General features: G+C 45.5%; 1 protein-coding gene across 1 annotated transcript in view; it reads right to left on the bottom strand.

Annotated features, from left to right (window-relative positions):
• WDR97 (WD repeat domain 97) overlaps positions 1 to 25,032 on the bottom strand; it is an 850,927-nt gene that overhangs the window by 341,350 nt on the left and 484,545 nt on the right. Inside the window, exon 13 of the mRNA XM_073556560.1 lies at positions 20,697 to 20,951. Within this exon, the coding sequence (XP_073412661.1) occupies positions 20,697 to 20,951 (255 nt within the window). The remainder of the gene's footprint in view (positions 1 to 20,696; positions 20,952 to 25,032) is intronic.

Here is a 25,032-nt window from a genome sequence, read left to right as displayed (position 1 = left end):
TACCACAGTAGAAGCATAACTGCTTTTCTCTCCGGCGTTGTCTCTCCTTTTCCTTCAGGGAGAGAGCCCCTACGTCCATGGGTACAGAAGCAGTCTCTTTTCCACTAGGGAACAATGGAGTCTCCGCCTGCATCACCCCCCTGGCCCGCAGCCTGCGGTCCATCCGGACGGCCTGGGTCATGGCGTCCTCGAGAGAGTTAGGTGGGGGATGTAATGCCAAGGCATCCTGTAACCGCTCGGACAAGCCTCTGCGAAAGAGTCCTTGGAGTGCGGCGGCATCCCAAGAGACCTATCCGGCCCATCGGTGGAATTCTGTGCAAAACCACTCAGCCGAGTGTTTCCCCACAGACACTCATCACCATGTCCTCTGCCAATCGCACTCGGTCAGGCTCATCATAAATGTGCCCAAGGGCCTCAAAAAACGCATTCACAGACACTCTCTCAGGGGCAGTGGGAGAAAGCCCAAGCTTGTGGGGACCCTCTTAACAGAGACATAATGACCCCTACCTTCTGACTTTCGTCCCCAGAGGAATGTGGCCTCAAACTAAAGAAGAGTTTGCACCCCTCCATGAAGACCCTGAACTCCTTTTTGTTCCCAGAAAAAAAATCAGGCAGTTTAACAGGTGGTTCTGGGGACACCAAAACAACATCACTCGCCCCAGCCCCCAGAGACCCAGCAGCTAGAGCTCCCCGCACTGTGTCAGAAACCTGCTGCTGAGAACGAGTCAGAGCTTGCTGCTCCAGAGATAAAACATCGGACTCAGATTTTTCATTTGCTCAGCAAGAGATTGTATGGGATCCAAAACTCTCTGCATAAAAAAACCCAAAAAACTTAATGGTCAGCTATAATGTCAGGAACACCGCACTGTACTTGCTGACTGAGCCAGTGCACGTGTCCTGAGTGTCAGGATCCTGTCAGCGCCGGCGTGCAGCCTCCACTGAGCAGGGACTCACCCGCACTGTAGGGGTACCGGGGTCAGGTACAGCCAGAAAGTACCGATGCACAGGACCTGTGGATGCTGAAGTTAAGCAAGCAGACACAGGACCTACGGTCATGTGACTGCATGGGGGCGGGGCTTAGCGTCCTGCTTAGTGAGATGGAAAGACACTATACAGAATTACTCAGAGTCAGGCAAAACGGGGTTCATACACAGAGATAGCCGTAACGTACCAAGGATGAGACAGAGCAGATAGTCAGGGCCAAGCAGCAGTCAAAACCAAACAGACATGGAAGGTACCAAGCAGAATCCAAAGCAATATCCAGAGAACAGACCGAGTCATACACATATTATCAAGCAACCAGGACACAGCACAAACACACTCAGGGGTCATCACACTGTGCCAAGGGCAAGAGTATAACTGACAGGGATGGGAGCGTCCTGAGGCTATAAGAAGCCTCCCCAGAACCAGGGAGAGGCCACAATCATAGCCCCAGGTGTGCAGGTAAGGCCTCTTTCACAAAATTTAAAGGAATCGCTGGCCGGGAAGGAGAGAGAGAGAGAGAGAGAGAGAGAGAGAGAATTTTTTTTTTTTTGTCCGGCACCCAGAAAGAAATTCGGGTTCAATCAGTGTTTGCAGGATCCGCCAGAGAAAAAAACGTTACAAGCTCCGTTTTGAAATTTTTGAGGATGGTGACGGACAGCAACTTTTGGCGGATCCTCACAAAAAACGGATGCAACGGACAGCAATCCGTCACAATCCGCCATTAATGCAAGTCAATGGGAAAAAAACGGATCCTCAAAAAAAATTTGAGGATCCGTTTTTTTTCAAAACCTGGCGGATTGTGACTGATTGTAAAAAACGGAAGTGTGAAAGAGGCCTAAGCCTGCACCGGGATCACAACCTTTAACCCCAGAAATGCCAGTCATCAGCACTGGTTCCAGACATTAACCCCACGTGTGCGAGTCAAACCCGCACTGAGATCATGACAGTATTGTTGCCTGATAACGCTCTTTATGAAGCGGCGCATCCGGTTTTTCCCGGATCCGCCAAAAAGTGCCGATATGTCGTGTTGAAAAACCGTAGCAGGGAACGTTTTTTTCCTCTGCCATACGGCTTTTTCCCTCGTGCGAGACTAGTAACCCTGCAAACTGCGGCAACATTTTTGGTTGGTCTCTCTCTCTCTCTCTCTCCTTTTCCTGGATCAGATCATACCTGTGCTCGCTGCTCCTTTAATCTGACCAACACCGTATCCGGCCACGGAAAGGGATCCGGTAGCAGCGGCACATCCCAGATCCGCTACTACAGCTTTTCACCGCACAGCGCCGGATCCCAAAAGACGGATGTGTGAAAGTAGCCTAATGGAGAACATCTAAACGGGGAAGTTGATGGGTTAGTGACACCACAGCATAGAGACAGAGTCATGGTGAACATCTATGGGGAGAAGCTTATGGGTTCACTACACCACACCACACCACAGTAGCCGAGTCATGGGGAAATATCTACGAGGTAAGCTGATGGGATCCTGACACCACACCACAGAGACAGAGTCATTGAGGACATCTCTGGGAGACTGTGAGACAGATTAGAGATGCGTCCCTCCACCCTGACGTGCGTTTTGCCTTTCGTCTCAATGTTCTCAATGACACGCTCCCAGAAGAAAGGCGAGTTAGGGTGGAGGGAAGCAGCTCGTATCTGTCTTACAGTCTTGGCCAGTATACTTATCTACTCTTGACTCAGGAGAGTGTGGACGTGCCTGTCTGCTCTCTGCAGGAGATAATACTGGCGCCATGCTACTGGCAGCCCATTGCAGCAGCTACTCTGTTTGTTTGTTTCTGTTGGACTTTCTTTTGGACTTTCTTTGGACTTTTGGACCTTGGGAACTTTGATGGACCACTAACTTTAACCTTGGATTGATGGATATTTTACACCCTGTTGATCGTACTGTGGATATTTTGGACCCTAGGAACTTTGATGGACCCCCATCTTTAACCTTGGATTGATGGATGTTTTACACCCAGTTGATCGCACTGCGGATATTTTACACTCTGCAGATCTCACTGAGCCTTTTTGCCTCCTGATTAGGAGGAAGAACCTCAGCACATCATTGAACTTTCAAGGTTAGTCTCTGTTGCCTCTGCTGATCTTACCCAACTTCCCCCAGGGAAAACTCTTGTGTTCCAAGTTGGCTGGTCACGCCGGTCAGAGGAAGACTTGGCAACTTATCACCCGTTTCTACTGGTGGCCTACTATGGGTAAGGATATCCAGGAGTATATTGCAGCCTGTCCTCCATGTCCCCGTAACAAAATTGTTAAACGCCTACCCGCCGATAGGCTTCAGCCGCTTATGATTCCATCCGCTCCCTGGCAGAACATCGCGATGGACTTCATCACAGATCTTCCAATCTCTTCCGGCTGTTCAGTGGTTTAGGAAGTGGTGCACCGCTTCTCTAAAATGGCTCACTTCATTCCGCTACCCGGTCTTCCATCTGCCCCAGAACTTGCGGATCTCTTCATTCAGCACATCTTTCGTCTCCATGGTTTTCCTCTCCACATCGTGTCTGACAGAGGAGTACAGTTCATCTAAAAATTCTGGAGAGCGGCTTGTAAACTAGTAAAAATAGAACTGGATTTTTCCTAGGCATACCATCCCATATCCAATGGGCAAGTGGAGAGGACTAATTAAATCCTGGCTGGATTCCTGCATCACTTCATCAACGCGCATCACGACGACTGGGTAGAGTTATTGCCCTGGGCGGAATTCTCCTACAAAAACCAAGTAAGTGAATCTTCTGGAAAGTCTCCCTTTCAGATTGTGTTTGGATTGCAAACCGGAATTCCTCTTCCCATCTCTGGACCATCTGGAGTTCCGGCAGTCGATGCTTTTTCTGAAGATTTCTCGAAAGATTGGAAAGATACCAAAACTGCCTTGGAGAGAGCCTCTCAACGTATGAAAAGGCATGTGGACAAGAGACGTCTGGATGCTCCTACCTTTCGCCCCGGAGTCAATGTATGGCTCTCCTTCATGTACATCCATCTGAAATTGCCGTCCTACAAATTGGGTACCCGGTTCATTGGGCCCTTTGAAGTCTTGAGACAAATCACCCCAGTCTCTCACAAACTGAAATTGCCTACTTCCTTGCGTGTGCCTAACTCCTTTCATGTTTCCCTCCTCAAACCAGTAGTTTTGAGCTCCTTCTTTAAGGACCCGGGTACCACTCCAGATCCGGTCTCTAAGGATGATATTTTTGAGGTAAAGCATATCTTAGCCTAGTGGACTGGAAGGGCTTTGGTCCTGAGGAGAGGTCTTGGAAGCCTGAAGAGAACTTCCAGGCTCCTCTCCTTCTTAAAAAATTTCATGCAGGAATGAAAAAGAGGGGGCATAAAGAGGGGGATACTGTTACACCTGGTCCCGGTTCTGGCCCTACACCCAGTTCTGGCACTGCCCCCAGTTCTGGTCCCTCACCTGCTCCTGCTTACCACGCTGCCCCCAGACCTCAGCGTGGTCCCTGCCTGGATCCTCGTGCTCTGACAGTCTCTCAAAGTCCTGCTGTTGCTTCTCTCTCCCCCACTTCCTGGTATGCTGCCAGCAGGCCTTCAGGGAGAGTGCTTAGGACGCGAGCACGCTTCACTCTGGTCTCATAAAGGGACTGCGCACATTTTTTGAAAATAGTAATCCAATGGCAGCGCACTGATTGCTATTTCTGGCCTCTCCACCATAGGGAGAGTGCCGGAGCAACGAGTATCTACTCTTGCTACCACCAGTTCAGTCTCTGTTCTGTCTGTGCTGCATTAGCAATCCGTTTGCACTTGCTGATACTGTTTGTCTCCACAGAGTATCAGTGAACAGTATTCAACTATCTCAGGCAACATCAGTATCCATCTATTCAAGTGCCATTCCGTTCCACCAATTGCCATCCGAACCCGAGGACTACGTCAAGGTTACTGGAGCCAGCTACCTATCATCTACCCGGAACCTGACCTTCCTCACCAGTGCCAGCTTCATCACGGATACCCCGTGTCTGCCTGTCAGCACCATCAGATCTGTTATATCTGTTATCCGTTTGTCCTGCTGGGACAGCTGCCACGTGTCCGGGGTCTAACTGGAGGTAGCACCTGTGTCCCCCAGGCATTCCATTCTGGTCCTGTTCGAGGGACTTTATTACGGGTACCTGGAGCTCACTAGTCACGGCCCTTCGGAGCCCCCCAGACCGTGGTCCCGAGGTTCCACTCTAAAAATAAAAAACGAATGTGAACTTCAACATCTGTGCCTCCGCTTCCATTCGTTACAAGAGTCTTCCCCTCACACTGTTCAGAGTCAGACACACCAGCGGGTCAAACCAAACTCAGCCCACATGAGATCCTGTTTGGAAGTGCTCCCAGGCTAGGATTGTACTTCCCACAACAGCTGTCTATGCAGTATGACACTTTGACTAACTTTATGATTGAGCTGACTAAACATCTAACTAAAATACATTCTTGAGTTTTTTTTCATCCATCACAGACCCGGAGGACCTACAGGGAACCGACCAGATCCTGCCCGGTGATTGGGTCCTCACCAAGAGATTCAACAGACGTACCCTAGAGCCCAGATACGACGGTCGGTACCAAGTCCTGTTGACCACTGCCACAGCAGTCAAGCTTGAAGGTAAGCCCACAAGGATCCGCGCTTTCCACTGCAAGAAGCTGCCAGATCCAGAGGCCAGTGGCGGCTGCCACTCTTCATCCATCTAACACTTATCGTTTACCTAGCTCACGGGATAGCCAGAAACCAGGGGGCAGTCACTCATGAGGAGGGTATAGTGACTTTCTGGTATAATGCCTCCACCCCAAGAGTAACGTACCAATTTGATTTTTGTCTCATAGTAGAATGCACAGGCCTCATGGCACAATTTGATATCTGGCTAGGCACATAATTCACTGTGTCACCACTGCTAAAAGAGGGGAAGGGTCAAACTGTGAAGATTGGTCACTTGTTGGGTGGAACACTGGTGAAAGTAACTGGGGATATCAACCAGTCCCGGCCCTACAACGAAGAGACAAATGGGGAGCCAGCCTATTAACCCGTATGACCCTGACCAAAGCTCCCTTAAGGGCCAGAGGGGCTTAATGCTCCCCTTCCCTGCCACTCACTGACCCAAGGAGGGATGTATAGTTCTGTACCTCACTATTGACAATCTCTCAGAGAATGACCAAGGGTTATGTGTTCTAGGCTCAAGTAACAAACTTGAAAAGGACAGTGTGCCATGGTAAAAAACTCTTATGCCCTTCCATATATTTGATCTACCCAGCTGAGATCAAGAACTCCGGGAAGACCGCCTGACCCAGAAGGTAAGGAGGGACTACAAGGTTCTTTTGACCCTCATATTTACATAGACGCCATTGGGGTCACACAGGGAGTACCTAATGAGTTCAAAGCCAGAAATGAGGTAGCAGCTGGCTTTGAATCAATTCTTCTCATAATTGGGATAAATACAATTTTAAAATGGATAAATTACCTATACTATAAATCAACAAAGGTTTGTTAATTTCACTAGAGATGCTATAAGGGGACTTATTGAGCAACTAGGCCCCACATCCACATCCATCATGGCCTTCCAAAACAGGATGGCCCTAGACGTGATCCTGGCAGAGAAAGGTGGAGTCTACAAAATGAGAGATACTAGCTGCTGCACTTACATACCTAACAACACGGCCCCAGATGGGAGCATATCCAGAGAACTCAAAGGCCTTACTGACCTATCAGAAGAATTAGCCCAAAACTCAGGGGTAAAGGATCAATGGCACACCTGGTTTGGGTGGTGGGATGGGTGGCAAAGAGCAGTCACAAAATTTGGAATCGCTATTCTATACATCCTTTTCTGTGGTCTCCCTGCTAACACCCTCGCACCTCTCCAGTCCATCCTTAACTCTGCCGCCCGACTAATTCATCTCTCTCCTCGCTACTCCTCCGCTTCTCCCCTCTGCAAATCTCTTCACTGGCTCCCATTCCCTCAGCGTATCCAGTTCAAATTACTAATTCTGACCTACAAGGCCATCTATAACCTGTCTCCCCCATATGTCTCTGAACTAATCTCCCGATACCTTCCCTCACGTAATCCCCGGTCCGCCCAAGTCCTCCTTCTCTCCTCCACACTTATTCGCTCCTCACCCAACCGCCTCCAAGACTTCTCCTGAATAGCCACTATTCTCTGGAATTCTTTGCCCCAACAAGTCCGACTATCACCCACATTTGGATCCTTCAGACGGAACCTGAAAACCCACCAGCCTACAGCCTGCAATGACCCCGCTGCCTCCTTCTCTCTCACCACTACCGGTGATATCACCTCAACCAACACCGGAACTGCTGCAACCCACCAAACTACTGTCTCCTTCCCCACCATCCTGTAGCATGTAAGCCCAAGGGCAGGGTCCTCTCTCCACTCTGTATCAGTCTGTCATTGTTAGTTTGTTTACTGTAAGTGATATCTGTAATTTGTATGTAACCCCTTTTCATGTACAGCACCATGGAACCAATGGTGCTATATAAATAAATAATAATAATAAATGTGTTTTGTTTGTATTAGCCTTAATTCTATGCTGCATAGCTCCATGCCATGATGATGAAGACTGTTATGAATGAGTCACCGGAGGAGGAAAAAACAAAAATGCAAGCTAAGTCCAGAAAACCGGAGAGGTTGGTAGCTAGCGGATTGCAGACCCCTGATCCTATTCACAACAACTAACAGTAGCTGTGGAGCGTTCCTACGGTGGTCCTAGACGCCTCTTCACAGTCGGAGAACTAAATAAGCCTAAAGAAAGAAAGGGGAAATCTAAACTGCCCCAGAGCAGACCCCAAAGCAATAGACAGCCCCCAACATGTATTGTCAGTGAAAACAGATGAAAACTCAAACACAGACAGAAAGACAGGCAGAGCAAACGATGGGGGCCAACTGTTATGAGTTCATTTTCCCCTTCACCATTGAGGTCTGATGAACTCCCTCTTCTGGTGAAGGAAGGTAGTGAGGCTGATTACCAAGCACCTGAACTGGGAGAGGATGACTGGGCGACGGGGATCTCTGACTGGATATAAGGCAGCCGACGCCCTTCTGCCTCGCTGGTGATTTCTCTGTGGAATTCTAGGAGACCAGTCTGATTCCTGCTCCTCAAAAGCTAAGTTTTCTGCTTTGCCTTTTTGCATTTGTGTTTTGGTTTTAGTTTGCCTTGCTTTTCTGGATTCTGCCATTCCCTGCTGGGGTGAGCTGAATTCCTTTTTTGTCGGTTTGCTCTGTCTTCAGAAAATACCTGAGTACTGACATAGTCTTTTTGAAGCCTAGCGTCTTCAGGGCCTTTTTCCCTGTCAGTCTGTTGGCTCTTATTTTGATAGGGTTTTTTGCGGATTGCAGACAGCAGCTTTCCTATCCTGTCCTATCTAGTTAGCTTGGGCCCCATCATTTGCTCACTCTATCTTTCTATCTGTGTTAGTGTTTTTTCTTCTTGCTTTACCGTCATTATATGTTGGGGGCTGCCTATTGCTTTGAGGTCTGCTCTGGGGCAGTTTAGATTTCCCTTTCTGTCTTTAGGTTAGGCAGTTCTCCGGCTGTGATCGAGGGGTCTAGGGCATCGTAGGAACCCCCCACGGCTACTGCTAGTTGTTGTTGATAGGTTCAGGGGTCTGCAATCCGATAGCTGCCAACTTCTCTGGTTTTCTGGACTTAGCTAGCATTTCTGTTTTTGCCTCCTACAGTGACTCATTCATAACACCCAACTAACTAGATAATAATAATAATAATAATCTTTATTTTTATATAGCGCTAACATATTCCGCAGCGCTTTACATTTTGCACACATTATCATCACTGTCCCTGATGAGGCTCACAATCTAAATTCCCTATCAGTATGTCTTTGGAGTGTGGGAGGAAACCGGAGTACCCGGAGGAAACCCACGCAAACACGGGGAGAACATACAAACTCCTTGCAGATGTTGTCCTTGGTGGGATAGGAAAGGACAGAAAAGATGCTGGCTGCAATCCGCAAAAACCCTACCAAAAATGTCCCAACACGTCTGATAGGAAAAATGGCCCTGAAGTCACTAGACTTCAAAATCCCTATATCAGCACTCCGGTATATTCTGAAGACAGAGCAAAAGAGATTTAACCGATCAGGGACAAAAATGGAAATTCAGCAGAGCCCCAGCCGGGGCTGGCAGAACACAAAACTAAACAAATCAGACAAAATCTCATGGCACAATAACAGAGCAAAATTTAGCTTTAGAAGACAGGAACTGAACTGGAGGCAAGAGCTCAGAGCAGAGAAATCACCAGCAACCCTACAGGGCGTCGGCTGCCTTATATTCACTCAGAGATTCCGGATTTCCAATCGCAATCCACCTGTTCAGGTGACAGGTTTCTCCCATTCAAATCAGTTTCACCACCTCCTTTCACCAGCAGAGGGAGTTCATCGGACATCAAAGGTGAACGAGAAAATGAGCTCACAACAGTACTTCCCCCTTGAGGATGGGTCACCGAACCCTCATCCACGCCACCAGGCCGATCAGGATGGGCCCGATGAAAAGCACGAACCAATCTTTCGGCATGAATATCAGATGCAGAGACCCAAGAATTATCCTCCTGGCCAATAAACCTTCCACTTAACCAAACACTGGAGTCTCCGTCTAGTCAGACGAGAATACAGTATCTTCTCAACCTCATATTCCACATTACCTTCAACCAATACAGGGTCAGGAGGTGCCACCACAGGAACTACTGGCTCAACAAACCTCTTCAACAGAGACTTATGAAACACGCTATGGATCTTAAATGTAACAGGAAGAGCCAATCGAAAAGAGACCGGATTAAGAATCTCCAAAATCTTGTAAGGTCCAATAAATCTAGGTTTAAACTTTGGAGAAGCCACCTTCATAGAGATATTCTTTGATGACAACCAAACCATATCACCCACCTTAAACCGGGGACCAATGGTCCTATGCCGGTTGGGAAACCGCTGGGCCTTTTCCTGGGTGAGAGACAACTTATCCACCACTTGGTCCCAAATCTGGTGCATTCTCTCCACCACAGTGTCAACACCTGGGCAGGCAGAAGGCTCCACCTGCCCTGAAGCGAATCGAGGATGAAACCCAAAGTTACAAAAAAAAGGTGACATCAAAGTGGCAGAACTAGCTCTATTATTTAAAGCAAATTCGGCCAAGGGCAAAAATGAAACCCAATCATCCTGATCAGCAGAAATAAAACATCTCAAATACGACTCCAAAGTCTGGTTTGTTCTCTCCATCTGCCCATTGGTCTGAGGGTGAAATGCAGAGGAGAAGGACAACTGAATTCCCAGCTTGGAACAAAAAGTCCTCCAAAATCTAGAAACAAACTGAACTCCTCTGTCAGATACAATGTTCTCAGGAATCCCATGCAAGCGAACCACCTGTTGCAAAAACAAGGGCACCAACTCTGAGGAAGATGGCAACTTAGGGAGTGGTACAAGATGGCCCATCTTAGAGAATCTATCACAAATCACCCAGATAACAGTCATTCTCTGAGAGACAGGCAGATCAGAAATAAAATCCATTGAAATATGGGTCCATGGCCTCCTGGGCACCGGCAAGGGCATCAACAACCCACTAGAGCGAGAACAAGGTTTAGACCGGGAGCAAGTCCCACAGGACTGCAAAAAATTCCTGACATCACGAGACAAGGCGGGCCACCAAAAAGACCGACTCACCAAATCTCTAGTACCAAAAATACCTGGATGACCAGCCAATGCAGAGCAATGAACTTCAGACATTACTCTCTTCCTCCACTGGTCAGGAACATACAATTTTCCAATGGGACAACGCTCAGGTTTGTCCTCCTGAAACTCTTCCAGAGCATGTCTCAAATCGGGCGAGATGGCAGAAAGAACTACCCCCTCACCTAAGATGGTAGCAGGCTTGGTCACAATAGGAGAATCAGCAAAGAAACTCCTAGAGAGGGCGTCTGCCTTGACATTCTTAGTGCCCGGAAGAAAAGAGACCACAAAATCAAAACGTGTGAAAAACAAGGCCCACCTAGCCTGTCTAGGATTCAAGCGTTTGGCCGACTCAAGGTAAATCAAATTCTTGTGGTCAGTGAGGACCACGACTTGATGTCTAGCTCCCTCCAACCAGTGTCTCCACTCCTCAAATGCCCATTTCATGGCTAACAGTTCCCGATTCCCCACATCATAGTTGCGTTCAGATGGGGAGAACTTTCGGGAAAAGAAAGCACAGGGATTCATTTTAGATGTTACCTGATCTTTTTGGGACAAAACAGCTCCTGCACCAATCTCAGAAGCATCCACCTCTACCTGAAACTGGAGTGAGACATCAGGTTGCCGCAAAACCGGAGCAGAAGTGAACCTCCGCTTCAGCTCCTGAAAGGAAGAAACAGCCTCTGGAGACCAATTCAGCACATCAGCACCCTTCTTAGTCAAATCAGTCAATGGTTTGGCAATACCAGAAAAATTAGCTATAAATTTACGATAAAAATTAGCAAAACCCAAAAACTTCTGGAGGGCCTTCAAAGAAGTGGGTTGAACCCAATCATAAATGGCCTGTACCTTGGCCGGGTCCATTTCAATAGTTGACGGAGACAAAATAAATCCCAAAAATGAAATCCTCTGTACACCAAAAAGGCATTTCGACCCCTTAACATACAGGGAATTCTCCCTCAAAATCCAGAACACAGTCCAAACATGTTCCACATGAGAGTCCCAATCCTTGGAAAAGATCAAAATATCATCCAGATAGATGATCAAAAATTTATCCACAAAGTCCCGGAAAATATCATTCATGAAGCACTGGAAGACAGAAGGGGCATTAGTGAGCCCAAAAGGCATCACCAGGTACTCAAAATGTCCCTCCGGAGTATTAAACGCCGTCTTCCATTCATCCCCATGCTTAATGCGAATAAGATTATACGCCCCCTGAGGTCAAGCTTGGTAAACCAGCAAGCACCTCTGACTCTGGAGAATAGATCTGAAATCAGGGGTAACGGATACTGATATTTAATAGTAATTTTGTTGAGGGAACGGTAGTCAATACAAGGCCTTAATGAACCATCTTTCTTGGCCACGAAAAAAAAACCAGCACCTAAGGGTGACGAGGATGGTCTAATATGACCCTTCTCCAACGACTCCTTAATATAAGATCGCTAAGCCTCATGCTTGGGTACAGATAAATTGAAAAGTCGACCCTTGGGAAATTTACACCCAGGGCTCAGTTCAATTGCACAGTCATAACTCCTATGAGGAGGCAAAGACGCAGACTCATTCTCACTAAATACATCATAAAAGTGAGCCAAATAGTCAGGAACATCATGCGACTGGGGAGATGTGGAGAAAACAGGAGCGTCACCAAGAGCACACCGACAACCCCAACTCACCACAGACACAGATTTCCAATCCAAAACTGGATTATGGATTTGCGACCAGGGAATCCCCAAAACAATGGTATCATGCAAATTATGCAACACCAAAAATCTGCCATTTTCTTGATGGTCTGGGGCGACCCACATTACAACTGGGTCTAAAACTGAGGTTTATTCTTCGCCAAAGGAGTAGCATCAATACCCCTCAAAGGCATAGGCGTCCGCAGAGGTGTCATAGGAAACCCACAACGTTTAGCAAAATCCAAGTCCATCAGGTTCAGAGCCGCTCCTGAATCCACAAAAGCCTTCGCGGAAAATGTGGATAAGGAGCAGATCATAGTAATTGCCAAAAGAAACTTAGGTTGTACACCACCTACAGCAAATGTGTGTGCAAAATGTTTCTCTCGTTTAGGGCAGACAGAAATATTATGAGAGGCATCGCCACAGAAAAAACACTGCTTATTACGCCTTCTGAACTCCTGACGCTGCGCCCTAGACAAAACTCTATCACATTGCATAGGTTCAGACATTTGTTCAACAGGTGGCAACATTTCTCGTGTAATTTTACGCTCACGTAAATGCCGATCAACCTGAATGGCTAATGACATAGAATCGTCAAGACCAGAGGGAACAGGAAATCCCACCATAGTATCTTTTACGGTTTCTGACAAACCCTTCCGAAAGAGAGCTGCCAAGGCACCATCATTCCAGGTAGTAAGGACCGCCCACTTTCGGAATTTTTGACAGTACAACTCTGCAGAATCCTGACCCTGGCTCAATGCCAACAGGGCTTTTTCAGCTTGATCAATAGCATTAGGTTCATCATACAACAACCCCAAGACTTGAAAAAATGCATCCACATTAGTCAGAATAGGATCATCAGGTGTCAAAGAAAACGCCCAATCCTGGGGATCGCCGCGCAGCAAGGAGATGACAATTTTAACCTGCTGCGCAGAGTTCCCTGATGAGTTAGGCTTCAAGGCAAGAAATAATTTACAATTATTCTTAAAATTCAAAAATTTAGACCGATCCCCAAAAAACACATCAGGAGTAGGGATCTTTGGTTCAGCAGCATGTGAATGAGCAAGATAGGCGGAAATTCCCCGCACTTCAGCAGCGAGCTGCTCCACGCGATTAGACAATTGCTTAATCTCCATTAAGAAAAAATTCCACCTACGGCCCCAGAGAAAAAGAGGAAAAAATATACATTAATAAAAAAAAAAAATTCTGACACTTTTTTTTTTTTTTTTTTACAATTCCTTCCTGCTATTGAGTACCCTAGAATCTGCGGTATGGCTGGTGATTCTGTTATGAATGAGTCACCGGAGGAGGAAAAAACAAAAATGCAAGCTAAGTCCAGAAAACCGGAGAGGTTGGTAGCTAGCGGATTGCAGACCCCTGATCCTATTCACCACAACTAACAGTAGCCGTGGAGCGTTCCTACGGTGGTCCTAGACACCTCGTCACAGCCGGAGAGCTAAATAATCCTAAAGAAAGAAAGGGGAAATCTAAACTTGGGGAAGAGTCTTGAGGAGATCATTTGCATATTCCCAGTGCCTTCTGGGATAAGTGAAGAGTCTCCGCGAGCTCAACGATCACTGGGTTTTGGTCGTTGCAGCTGAAAAGAGGAAATCGGAGAAACCAGGGGAAGAGTCTTGAGGAGATCATTTGCATATTCCCAGTGCCTTCTGGGATAAGTGAAGAGTCTCCGCGAGCTCAACGATCACTGGGTTTTGGCCGTTGCAGCTGAAAAGAGGAAATCGGAGAAATTTGGCTCATCTTTCATCTTTTTAAGAAATCTCAAGATGGAAGAGGCCAGGAGCCATTTGGTGAGCTGCATTTCTTGCTACATGTTCACAGATTTACCAGTGGAAAAGCCAAACTTCACATGCCACAAATGCAAGCTTGTGACCCTGTTGGAGGAAAAGTTGCAAAATCTCGAAGAGAGGTTAGCTACGTTGAAGATCATTAAGGAAGGTGAAGAGTTCTTGGACAGAGCAGAATTATCTCTTCATGTTACAGAAAGAGAAGAAATTCGAAGTGCACCTGAAGAAACAGAGGAATGGAGACATGTGACCCAGAGAAGCAGGAGGATCAGGAGGCAGTCAGCACCCATACTGCTCAGGAACCAGTACCAGGCTCTCACGCAGGAAAACGATGAAGAAATACATCAGGATAAGACTTTGCCCACAAACAGCAACCTTGTACGCCTTCAGAGTCCTCCTGGATGGAGAAAGAAAAATGTTGTGAAGAAGAAACGGAGAGTGGTGGTCATGGGGGATTCCCTGTTGAGAGGAACAGAGGCCGCTATCTGCAGACCGGATATAACTTCAAGAGAAATGTGCTGTCTTCCAGGTGCAAAAATTAAAGATGTGTCTGACAGGATATCAGGACTCTTCAGACCTACAGATGACTACCCATTCCTGCTACTACATGTGGGGACAAATGACACCGCAAGAAACGACCTGGAAACCATCTGCAGAGACTTTGAAGACTTAGGCAAGAAAGTGAAAGAACTGGGAGCGCAGGTGGTCTTCTCTTCCATCCTCCCAGTGGATGGCCATGGAACAAGGAGGTGGAATAAGATTCTGCAGGTGAACAACTGGCTACGTCGATGGTGCCGTCAGCAACGATTTGGATTTCTGGATCATGGAGTGAACTACTTATACGATGGACTACTTGCTAGAGATGGGGTGCACCTTACGAAGACTGGAAAGCAGGTATTTGGAAGTCGCCTTGCTACACTTGTAAGGAGAGCTTTAAACTAGAACAACATGGGAAGGGAAGCAAAAGACCAGAAAAAGCCATACACCTGACAAATGCTACTGAGAACTCTGCTATTAGAAGTGGAAAGGAAGAACAAACACGAAAGAATCTAATTAAAAAAAATATTGGAGAAAGAGAAACCAATCACAAACTAAAATGTTTCTATACTAATGCACAAAGCATGGGCAACAAACAAGGAGAATTGGAACTACTAACACAGGAAAAGAAATTTGATGTCATTGGAATCACTGAGACTTGGTGGGACAATACACATGATTGGAATACAAGACTAGAAGGATACAACTTATTTGCAAGAAACAGACTTGATAAACGAGGAGGGGGTGTCGCATTGTATGTTAGAAACGCGTATATCTGCACAGAGATTGAAGCTTCAGAGACTGGGAGTTCTGTGGAAACTGTTTGGGTAAGAATACAAGGACAGAACAATGGAAAGGACACCATTGTAGGCATTTACTACAGGCCGCCTGTGCAAGCTGAAGATATGGATGAACTCTTTATGCATCAAATGGCCAAGTTCTCCAAAAAATACGACATAGTTGTCATGGGAGATTTCAACTATCCAGACATTTGTTGGGAATCTCTCTCAGGCAAAACTAACAGGTCAAGGAAATTCTTATCCTCTCTTGCTGACAACTTTATCTTCCAAAAGGTAAAGGAGAAAACAAGAGGAACTGCTACCTTGGATCTAATCCTTATAAACAGGGAGGAAATGGTTGAGGAGGTAAAAGTGGCTGGGACCCTAGGAGGTAGCGACCATGCTATTTTTGAATATTGGATAACTAGAGGCGGAAGACCTGTGAAGACTCAGACGTCAAGGTTAGATTTCAGAAAGGCAGATTTTAAGGGATTCAGAAAGAGAATTGGAGGGATCCAATGGCTGGATATCCTTAAAGACAAAAATGTCCAGGAAGGATGGGAAATCTTGAAAATTGAAATTCTCAAAGCACAATTGTTAACAATTCCGAAAAGAGGGAAGAATAGGAAGCATTTAAGGAAACCAGGATGGATGAACACAGAACTTAAGCACATGCTAAAAAGGAAGCAAAAAATGTTTATAAAATGGAAAGAAGGAGGCATATCTAAAGAAGAATATAATGCTGTCTGCAGAACCTGCAAGGCACAAATCAGATTAGCTAAAGCTGAAAATGAATTGAGGCTTGCAAGAGATGTCAAAAGCAATAATAAAGGATTTTGGGGATATGTCAAAAGTAAAAGAAAAGTCAAAGATGCTATAGGATTTTTACAGGATGAAAATGATTAAATGGTAAGACAGGATGTTGAGAAGGCTGAACTTTTAAATTCCTATTTTGCATCTGTTTTCTCTCAGAAAGGAAATGTAACATCAACTGTTATTCACTGTCCTATTAAGGGAATAGAAGAATCCAGGATATCTATAAACAGAAAGATAGTGAGGAAACACTTAGCTAACCTAAATGTATTCAAGTCTCCAGGTCCAGATGAATTACACCCCAGAGTACTGAAGGAGATAGCAGAAGAAATTTTTGAACCCCTCTCCATAATCTTTGAAAATTCTTGGAGAACAGGAGAAGTGCCAGAAGACTGGAGAAGAGCAAATGTTGTTCCTATCTTCAAAAAGGGGAAGAAGGTGGACCCAGGCAACTATAGGCCGGTGAGTCTGACTTCTATACCAGGAAAGATCTTTGAACAAATTATTAAACAACATGTATGTCAATACCTGGATAAGAATGAAGTGATTAAACAGAGTCAGCATGGGTTTGTAACTAATAAGTCATGTCAGACTAATTTAATTTCCTTCTATGATGGTATTACTGATTGGGTGGATCAAGGAAATGCTGTAGATATAGTATATCTTGACTTCAGCAAAGCATTTGACAAAGTCTCTCATACAATCCTTATTGAAAAAATGACTAAGTATGGAATGGACAAGGCAACTGTTAGGTGGATTCATAACTGGCTTAGTGATCGGACCCAAAGAGTGGTCGTAAATGGCTGCACATCCAGTTGGAAGAATGTCTCAAGTGGGGTACCACAGGGCTCTGTCCTGGGCCCTGTATTGTTCAACATCTTTATCAACGATTTAGATGAAGGAATTGAGGGTAAACTGATTAAATTTGCTGATGACACAAAGCTAGGAGGGATAGCTAATACTAGAGAAGAGAGAGAGAGGATTCAAAAAGATTTAAATAAACTGGAGAAGTGGGCAGCAACTAACAGAATGGTTTTTAACAGGGAGAAATGCAAAGTACTACATCTGGGCAATAAAAATGAAAAAAGCATATATAGAATGGGAGGAATAGGGCTAAGTGACAGCACATGTGAAAAAGACTTGGGTATACTAATAGATCACAGACTGAATATGAGTCAACAGTGTGATGCAGCAGCAAAAAAGGCAAATGCAATTCTAGGATGTATTAACAGAAGCATACAGTCTAGATCACGTGAAGTCATTATTTCCCTCTACTCCTCTTTGGTCAGACCTCATCTGGAATATTGTGTCCAATTTTGGGCACCACATTTTAAAAAAGACATCAACAAACTGGAGCAAGTTCAGAAAAGAGCGACCAGAATGGTGACCGGTCTGCAAACCCTGTCTTATGAGGAAAGGTTGCAGGATTTGGGAATGTTTAGTTTGCAAAAGAGAAGACTGAGAGGAGACTTAATAGCTGTCTACAAATATCTAAAGGGCTGTCACATTGTAGAAGGATCAACTTTATTCTCATTTGCACAAGGAAAGACTAGAAGCAATGGGATGAAGCTGAATGGGAGGAGACACAGATTAGATATTAGAAAAAACTTTTTGACAGTTAGAGTGATCAATGAGTGGAACAGGCTGCCACGAGAAGTGGTGAGTTCTCCTTCAATGGAAGTCTTCAAACAGAGGCTGGACAGACATCTAACTGGGATGATTTAGCGAATCCTGCTTTGAGCAGGGGGTTGGACCAGATGGCCCAGGAGGTCCCTTCCAACTCTACGATTCTATGATTGTATGATTCTATGATTCTAAACTGCCCCAGAGCAGACCCCAAAGCAATAGACAGCCCCCAACATGTATTGTCGGTGAAAACAGATGCGCAAAAACCCTACCAAAAATGTCCCAACACGTCTGATAGGAAAAATGGCCCTGAAGTCACTAGACTTCAAAATCCCTTTATCAGCACTCAGATATATTCTGAAGACAGAGCAAAAGAGATTTAACCGATCAGGGACAAAAATGGAAATTCAGCAGAGCCCCAGCCGGGGCTGGCAGAACACAAAACTAAGCAAATCAGACAAAATCTCATGGAACAATAACAGAGCAAAACTTAGCTTTAGAAGACAGGAACTGAACTGGAGGCCAGAGGTCAGTGCAGAGAAATCACCAGCAACCCTACAGGGCGTCGGCTGCCTTATATCCACTCAGAGATTCCGCATGTCCAATCACAATCCACCTTTTCAGGTGACAGGTTTCTCCCATCCAAATCAGTTTCACCACCTCCTTTCACCAGCAGAGGGAGTTCATCGGACATCAAAGGTGAATGAGAAAATGAGCTCACAACAGAAGACCATGGAAACCTCAGTGATGACCATGCATGCCGACTTTGATGATCTCCTAGATGAAAGATGCTGCTGTGAAACCATGAGAGGAATGACATATCCACCTCCCCTGGAATATTTCTGCCTGAAACACACCAGCGAGGGAGAGAGCGCAGGATCTGACTTCCTCCTGTGCAAGTCCGTTAGGAGGGTGCCATCTACAAGAGATGGGTCCAGATTAGCTTAGTTAGTTGCTGAAGATTGGTCCAGTTAGATAGGCGTGGTACAACAGATCGATAGGCTTGATGAGATTAGGGATTTGATTTTGAATATCTGCAAAGGGGGGACTGATAAAGATATGAATAATATATGAAGATATATATAAATCGAACCAAGCTTATATTTACAAATGGACGCTTGGCAGAATATTAGAATCATGTCGTTTTCATGTGCTCCGATCCTTCCTCATATATTGTCGCAAGATTCTGTCACCAGGTTATGTCGAACCTCCAGATGGACTATGAGATGGTTGCATAATCCAAGCTTATCAAGAATAAATGTACCTATACCAAGGGAGAGTACACCCCTCATAAACCAACGACCAATGTAGTGCGTGCGGAACAGATGTCAGCTTGACCTAACTCTATGCCATTAGAGTGACAGCCATCGCAGAACTAACCGGTACTGCAATAATCAGTAGAAATGTTCCCTATAGCAATAAAGATAATGACATAAACATGTGCAATCAATAATGACTTGCAATAATTATAGATGAGAAAAACAAATGAAGTAATGTGGAAACTACCTAATTTTCCCTATAAATGCTGTTTGACCAATAAAATCAGAATTCATTTGAGACACAACTGCTCAGTTCGGTCTTGTGTGATTTTCTCCGTGCATGTAAAAATCTCTCTCTGGGATACGATTGGCCACAGACAATTAAGACGTGTCACCCCCTAGTGGTGACACTGTGAAGGGTTAATACTAAAATCAGAGTTGACGTTTCGTTTTATCCATTCTCTGAAGGTTTCGTTTCTCCGTTTTTGTTGATGTAAGATAAATTTTGTAATTAGGTAAAAGTTCAAACTGTCATGAAACCAGACTGTTCCCATCAGGTGCAAGATAAGGGAACCGGGGGTGTAAAACTCTGAAGAATATGCCATTATACTACTTTCTATTTGGATACGGACATATATGTAGTTTCCGGTTTTCTTGCAATATTATTGGCTTACAAAGTGAAATGATTTTATTGGTAGTTTAGAACTTTGCATAATTAAGCAAAATGTTATAAAAGAAGTGACTAAAATAAAGGGACTTAGTGATCTGTCTCGATCCTCCCGTACAGAGACCCCGTCTCCGTGTGGTCATTTGAGTTGCTAGCAACACTGGAATAATTTGGACATCACTGGCTCAACCGTGAAGGGTTAATTTAGCCATCCCTAAATAGCTACCCCGACAACATAACCAACATGTATATAGACAAGGATGTCCGGCTGGACTCCATGGTATGGAGGATAGGCAGCTCGTGGTCCTACAGACCCTCCTAACACAGGTAAATCTAAGGATGCTGGATACAGATGAATCCATTATCAGATGATTGTGGTACAGGCCAGTGGCTGCTGAGTGTGTGGACAAGCATGGAGACAAAGTCACAGCAACACATAGGTATTAGAATAGAATGACAGAAACACCAGAGAAACACCAGAAACACCCATATCTACTGACCTATAACCAAACACCCAGATCTATGAGACCAACCCATGGAGAGGAAGGACATAAGCGGAGAAAGAGGCAGAGCCATAACACCTACCAGTGATGGGCACCGGACAGGAGAGCATGCTGCTGTACAGCTCCACAGGCTGGCAAATGACGATGAACATGTGACTTAGGGTAGGCTTGATAGACACGTGACTTAGGGTAGGCTCGATAGACACGAGACCTCAGGTAAGCTTGAAGGACACATGACTTAGGGTGAGTTGAATAGAGACAGACCTTGTGTACTGCTGTGATTTACACTCAGTAGATGCACGAGACGTTAACTCTATGCAATCACCTCCCCACAGTAGAGGAATGTTCAGCTTTTTGTGCTTGCATGTTTACCTGCAGCATTGTGGATCTCGCCTGCTTGTGGCTTTGGGCCGGAGGTGACTGAAGAAGAGGTGAACATGTATCGCGCACAACAGGCGACTTGTCTTTCGTATTCACGGTGGCAAGAATGTTCTGAAGGATGGGAGGTACTTCATCTACGTCGCTCATCTCCACAGCAATCACTTCAATTGTCTCTTCAGGATCAGCATTTTTTTTCTCTTTTTCCAGCTCAGGAATTTCGTGAGATGTCTCAGCAGGCTGTGTATGCTACAGAAACAAGAGAAGTAAAGGAAAATGAGGACACATACATATTATAAAGTGATCTTCAATCATCAATCTAGGACTGACCTAATCCAACAAAGACCCACATCTACTGACCCATACCACAACCTACACCGAAAAAAACATATTTTCTGACCCATACCACAACCTATAACCAAACACACATATATACTGACCCATACCACCGACCTATAACCAATGACCAATAACTAGTACTGACCAATACCACAACCTATACCCAGTGACCAATATTATTATTATTATTTATTTATATAGCACCATTGATTCCATGGTTCTGTACATAAGAAGGGGTTACATACAAATTACAGATATTACTTACAGCAAACTAACAATCACAGACTGATACAGAGGGGAGAGGACCCTGCCCTTTCGGGCTTACATGCTACAGGATGGTGGGGAAGGCGACAGTAGGTTGGTGGGTTGCAGCAGTTTCAGTGTTGGTTGAGGTGAGATCACTGGTAGTGGTGAGAGAGAAGGAGGTAGCGGGGTCATTGCAGGCTGTAGGCTTTCTTGAAGAGGTGGGTTTTCAGGTTCCGTCTGAAGGATCCAAATGTGGTTGATTGTAGGACTTATTGGGGCAGAGAACTCCAGAGGACAGGGGCAATTCGGGACAAGTCTTGGAGGTGGTTGGATGAGGAGCGAATAAGTGTGGAGGAGAGGAGGTCTTGGGAGGACCAGAGATTATGTGAGGGAAGGTATCAGGAGATTAGTTCAGAGGCATATGGGGGAGACAGGTTATAGATGGCCTTGTAGGTCAGTATTAGTAATTTGAACTGGATACGCTGAGGGAATGGGAGCCAGTGAAGAGATTTACAGAGGGGAGAAGCGGAGGAGTAGCGAGGAGAGAAATGAATTAGTCGGGCAGCAGAGTTAAGGATGGACTGGAGAGGTGCGAGGGTGTTAGCAGGGAGACCACAGAAAAGTATGTTGCAGTAGTCGAGGCGGGAGATGATGAGGGAATGCACAAGCATTTTAGTAGATTGAGGGTTGAGGAAAGGACGGATTCTGGAAATATTTTTGAGCTGGAGGCGACAGGAGGTAGAAAGAGCTTGGATGTGCTGTTTGAAGGACAGGGCAGAGTCAAAGGTTACACCGAGGCAGCGGACCTCCGGTGCTGGGAAAAGCGTGATGTCATTAATTGTTATAGCTAGGTTGGGTAAGGAAGATCTGTGAGATGGAGGAAAGATGATGAGTTCAGATTTGTCCACATTGAGCTTGAGGAAGTGAGAGAAGAAGGAGGATATGGCTGATAGACACTCTGGGATTCTGGACAGCAGAGAGGTGACGTCTGGGCCAGAGAGGTAGATCTGAGTGTCATCAGCATAAAGGTGGTACTGGAATCCGTGGGACTTTATGAGTTGCCCCAGACCAAGTGTATAGACTGAGAAGAGTAGGGATCCTAAAACAGAGCCTTGGGGGACTCCAACAGAGAGAGAGTGGGATGAGGAAGTGGTGTGGGTGTGGGAGACGCTGAATGTGCGGTTGGAAAGGTATGAGGAGATCCAGGATAGGGCGAGGTCTTTGATGCCGAAGGAGGAGAGGATCTGTAGTAGGAGGCAGTGGTCAACTGTGTCGAATGCAGAGGACAGGTATAGAAGCAGGAGTATAGAGTATTGTCCATTTGATTTGGCTGTAAGTAGGTCGTTAGTAATTTTGGTCAGGGCTGTCTCAGTGGAGTGATGGGGGCGGAAACTAGATTGTAGATTGCCAAAGAGCAAGATAGATGATAGGTGGGTGGAAAGTTTAGCGTGGACGTGCTGCTCCAGGAGTTTGGAAACGAATGGGAACAACGATATTGGGCGATAGCTGGACATAGCGGTTGGATTGAAGGTTGGCTTTTTAAGGATAGGCGTGATTGTGGCATGTTTGAAAGCAGAAGGGAATGTACCGGACGTTAGTGATAGGTTGAAGAGGTGGGTTAAGAATGGGATAAGTGTGGTGGTGAGGTTGGGGAGAAGGTGGGATGGGATGGGGTCGAGTGCACAGGTTGTGAGGTGCGATTTGGAGAAAAGACAATTAAGTTCCCCTTCAGTGATGTTGGAGAGTGAGGTTATGGGGTTTGGGCATTGGTCTGGTATACAAAGGGGTTATGGTGGTTGAGCGATGAAGACTTGCCTTGTTTGGTCAATCTTATTTTTGAAGTGTGTGGCAAAGTCCTTGGCAGAGATGAGGGAGGTTGGAGGGGGCAGTGGTGGGCGGAGGAGGGAGTTAAAAGTTTTGAATAACTGTTTGGGGTTGTAAGATAGGGAAGATACGAGGGTTGTGAAGTAGGCCTGTTTAGCAAAGGTGAGGGCAGATTTGAAAGCGAGTGTTGCCTGTTTGAGTGCGGTGAACTCGTCTTGCGAATTTGTTTTCTTCCAGCGCCGCTCTGCAAGCCATATCTACTGACCCATACCACAACCAATAACCAAACACCCATATCTACTAACCCATATCACAACCTATAACCCAACAGCATATCTACTGACCCATACCACAACCTATAACCAAACACCCATATCTACTAACCCATATCACAACCTATAACCCAACAGCATATCTACTGACCCATACCACAACCTATAACCAAACACCCATATCTACTGACCCATACCACCAACCTACACCCAAACACCCATATCTACTGACCCATATCACCAACCTGTAACCAAACACCCATATCTACTGACCCATACCACCACCCTATAACCAAACACCCATATCTACTGACCCATACCACCAACCTATAACCAAACACCCATATCTACTGACCCATACCACCAACCTATAACCAAATATCCATATCTACTAACCCATATCACAACCTATAACCAAACACCCATATCTACTGACCCATACCACCAACCTACACCCAAACACCCATATCTACTGACCCACACCACCGACCTATAACCAAACACCCATATCTACTGACCCATATCACCAACCTGTAACCAAACACCCATATCTACTGACCCATACCACCACCCTATAACCAAACACCCATATCTACTGACCCATACCACCAACCTATAACCAAACACCCATATCTACTGACCCATACCACCAACCTATAACTAAATATCCATATCTACTAACCCATATCACAACCTATAACCAAACACCCATATCTGCTGACCCATACTACCAACCTACACTCAAACACCCTTATCTACTGACCCATACCACAACCTATAACCAAACACCCATATCTACTGACCCATACCACCAACCTATAACCAAATACCCATATCTACTGACCCATACCACCAACCTATAACCAAACACCCATATCTACTGACCCATACCACCAACCTATAACCAAACACCCATATCTACTGACCCATACCACAACCTATAACCAAACACCCATATCTACTGACCCATACCACTAACCTATAACCAAACACCCATATCTACTGACCCATACCACAACCTATAACCAAACACCCATATCTGCTGACCCATACCACCAACCTATAACCAAACACCCATATCTACTGACCCATACCACAACCTATAACCAAACACCCATATCTACTGACCCATACTACAACCTATAACCAAACACCCATATCTACTGACCCATACCACTAACCTATAACCAAACACCCATATCTACTGACCCATACCACAACCTATAACCAAACACCCATATCTGCTGACCCATACCACCAACCTATAACCAAACACCCATATCTACTGACCCATACCACAACCTATAACCAAACACCCATATCTACTGATCCATACCACAACCTATAACCAAACACCCATATCTACTGACCCATACCACCAACCTATAACCAAACACCCATATCTACTGATCCATACCACAACCTATAACCAAACACCCATATCTAATGACCCATACCACTAACCTATAACCAAACACCCATATCTACTGACCCATACCACAACCTATAACCAAACACCCATATCTACTGACCCATACCACTAACCTATAACCAAACACCCATATCTACTGACCCATACCACAACCTATAACCAAACACCCATATCTGCTGACCCATACCACCAACCTATAACCAAACACCCATATCTA

The sequence above is a fragment of the Dendrobates tinctorius genome, unplaced genomic scaffold (assembly GCF_039654945.1).
Source record: "Dendrobates tinctorius isolate UK_male_01 unplaced genomic scaffold, ASM3965494v1 ptg000235l, whole genome shotgun sequence".
NCBI classification, from domain to species: Eukaryota; Metazoa; Chordata; class Amphibia; order Anura; family Dendrobatidae; genus Dendrobates; species Dendrobates tinctorius.
This window is presented reverse-complemented; position numbering and strand designations above follow the sequence as displayed.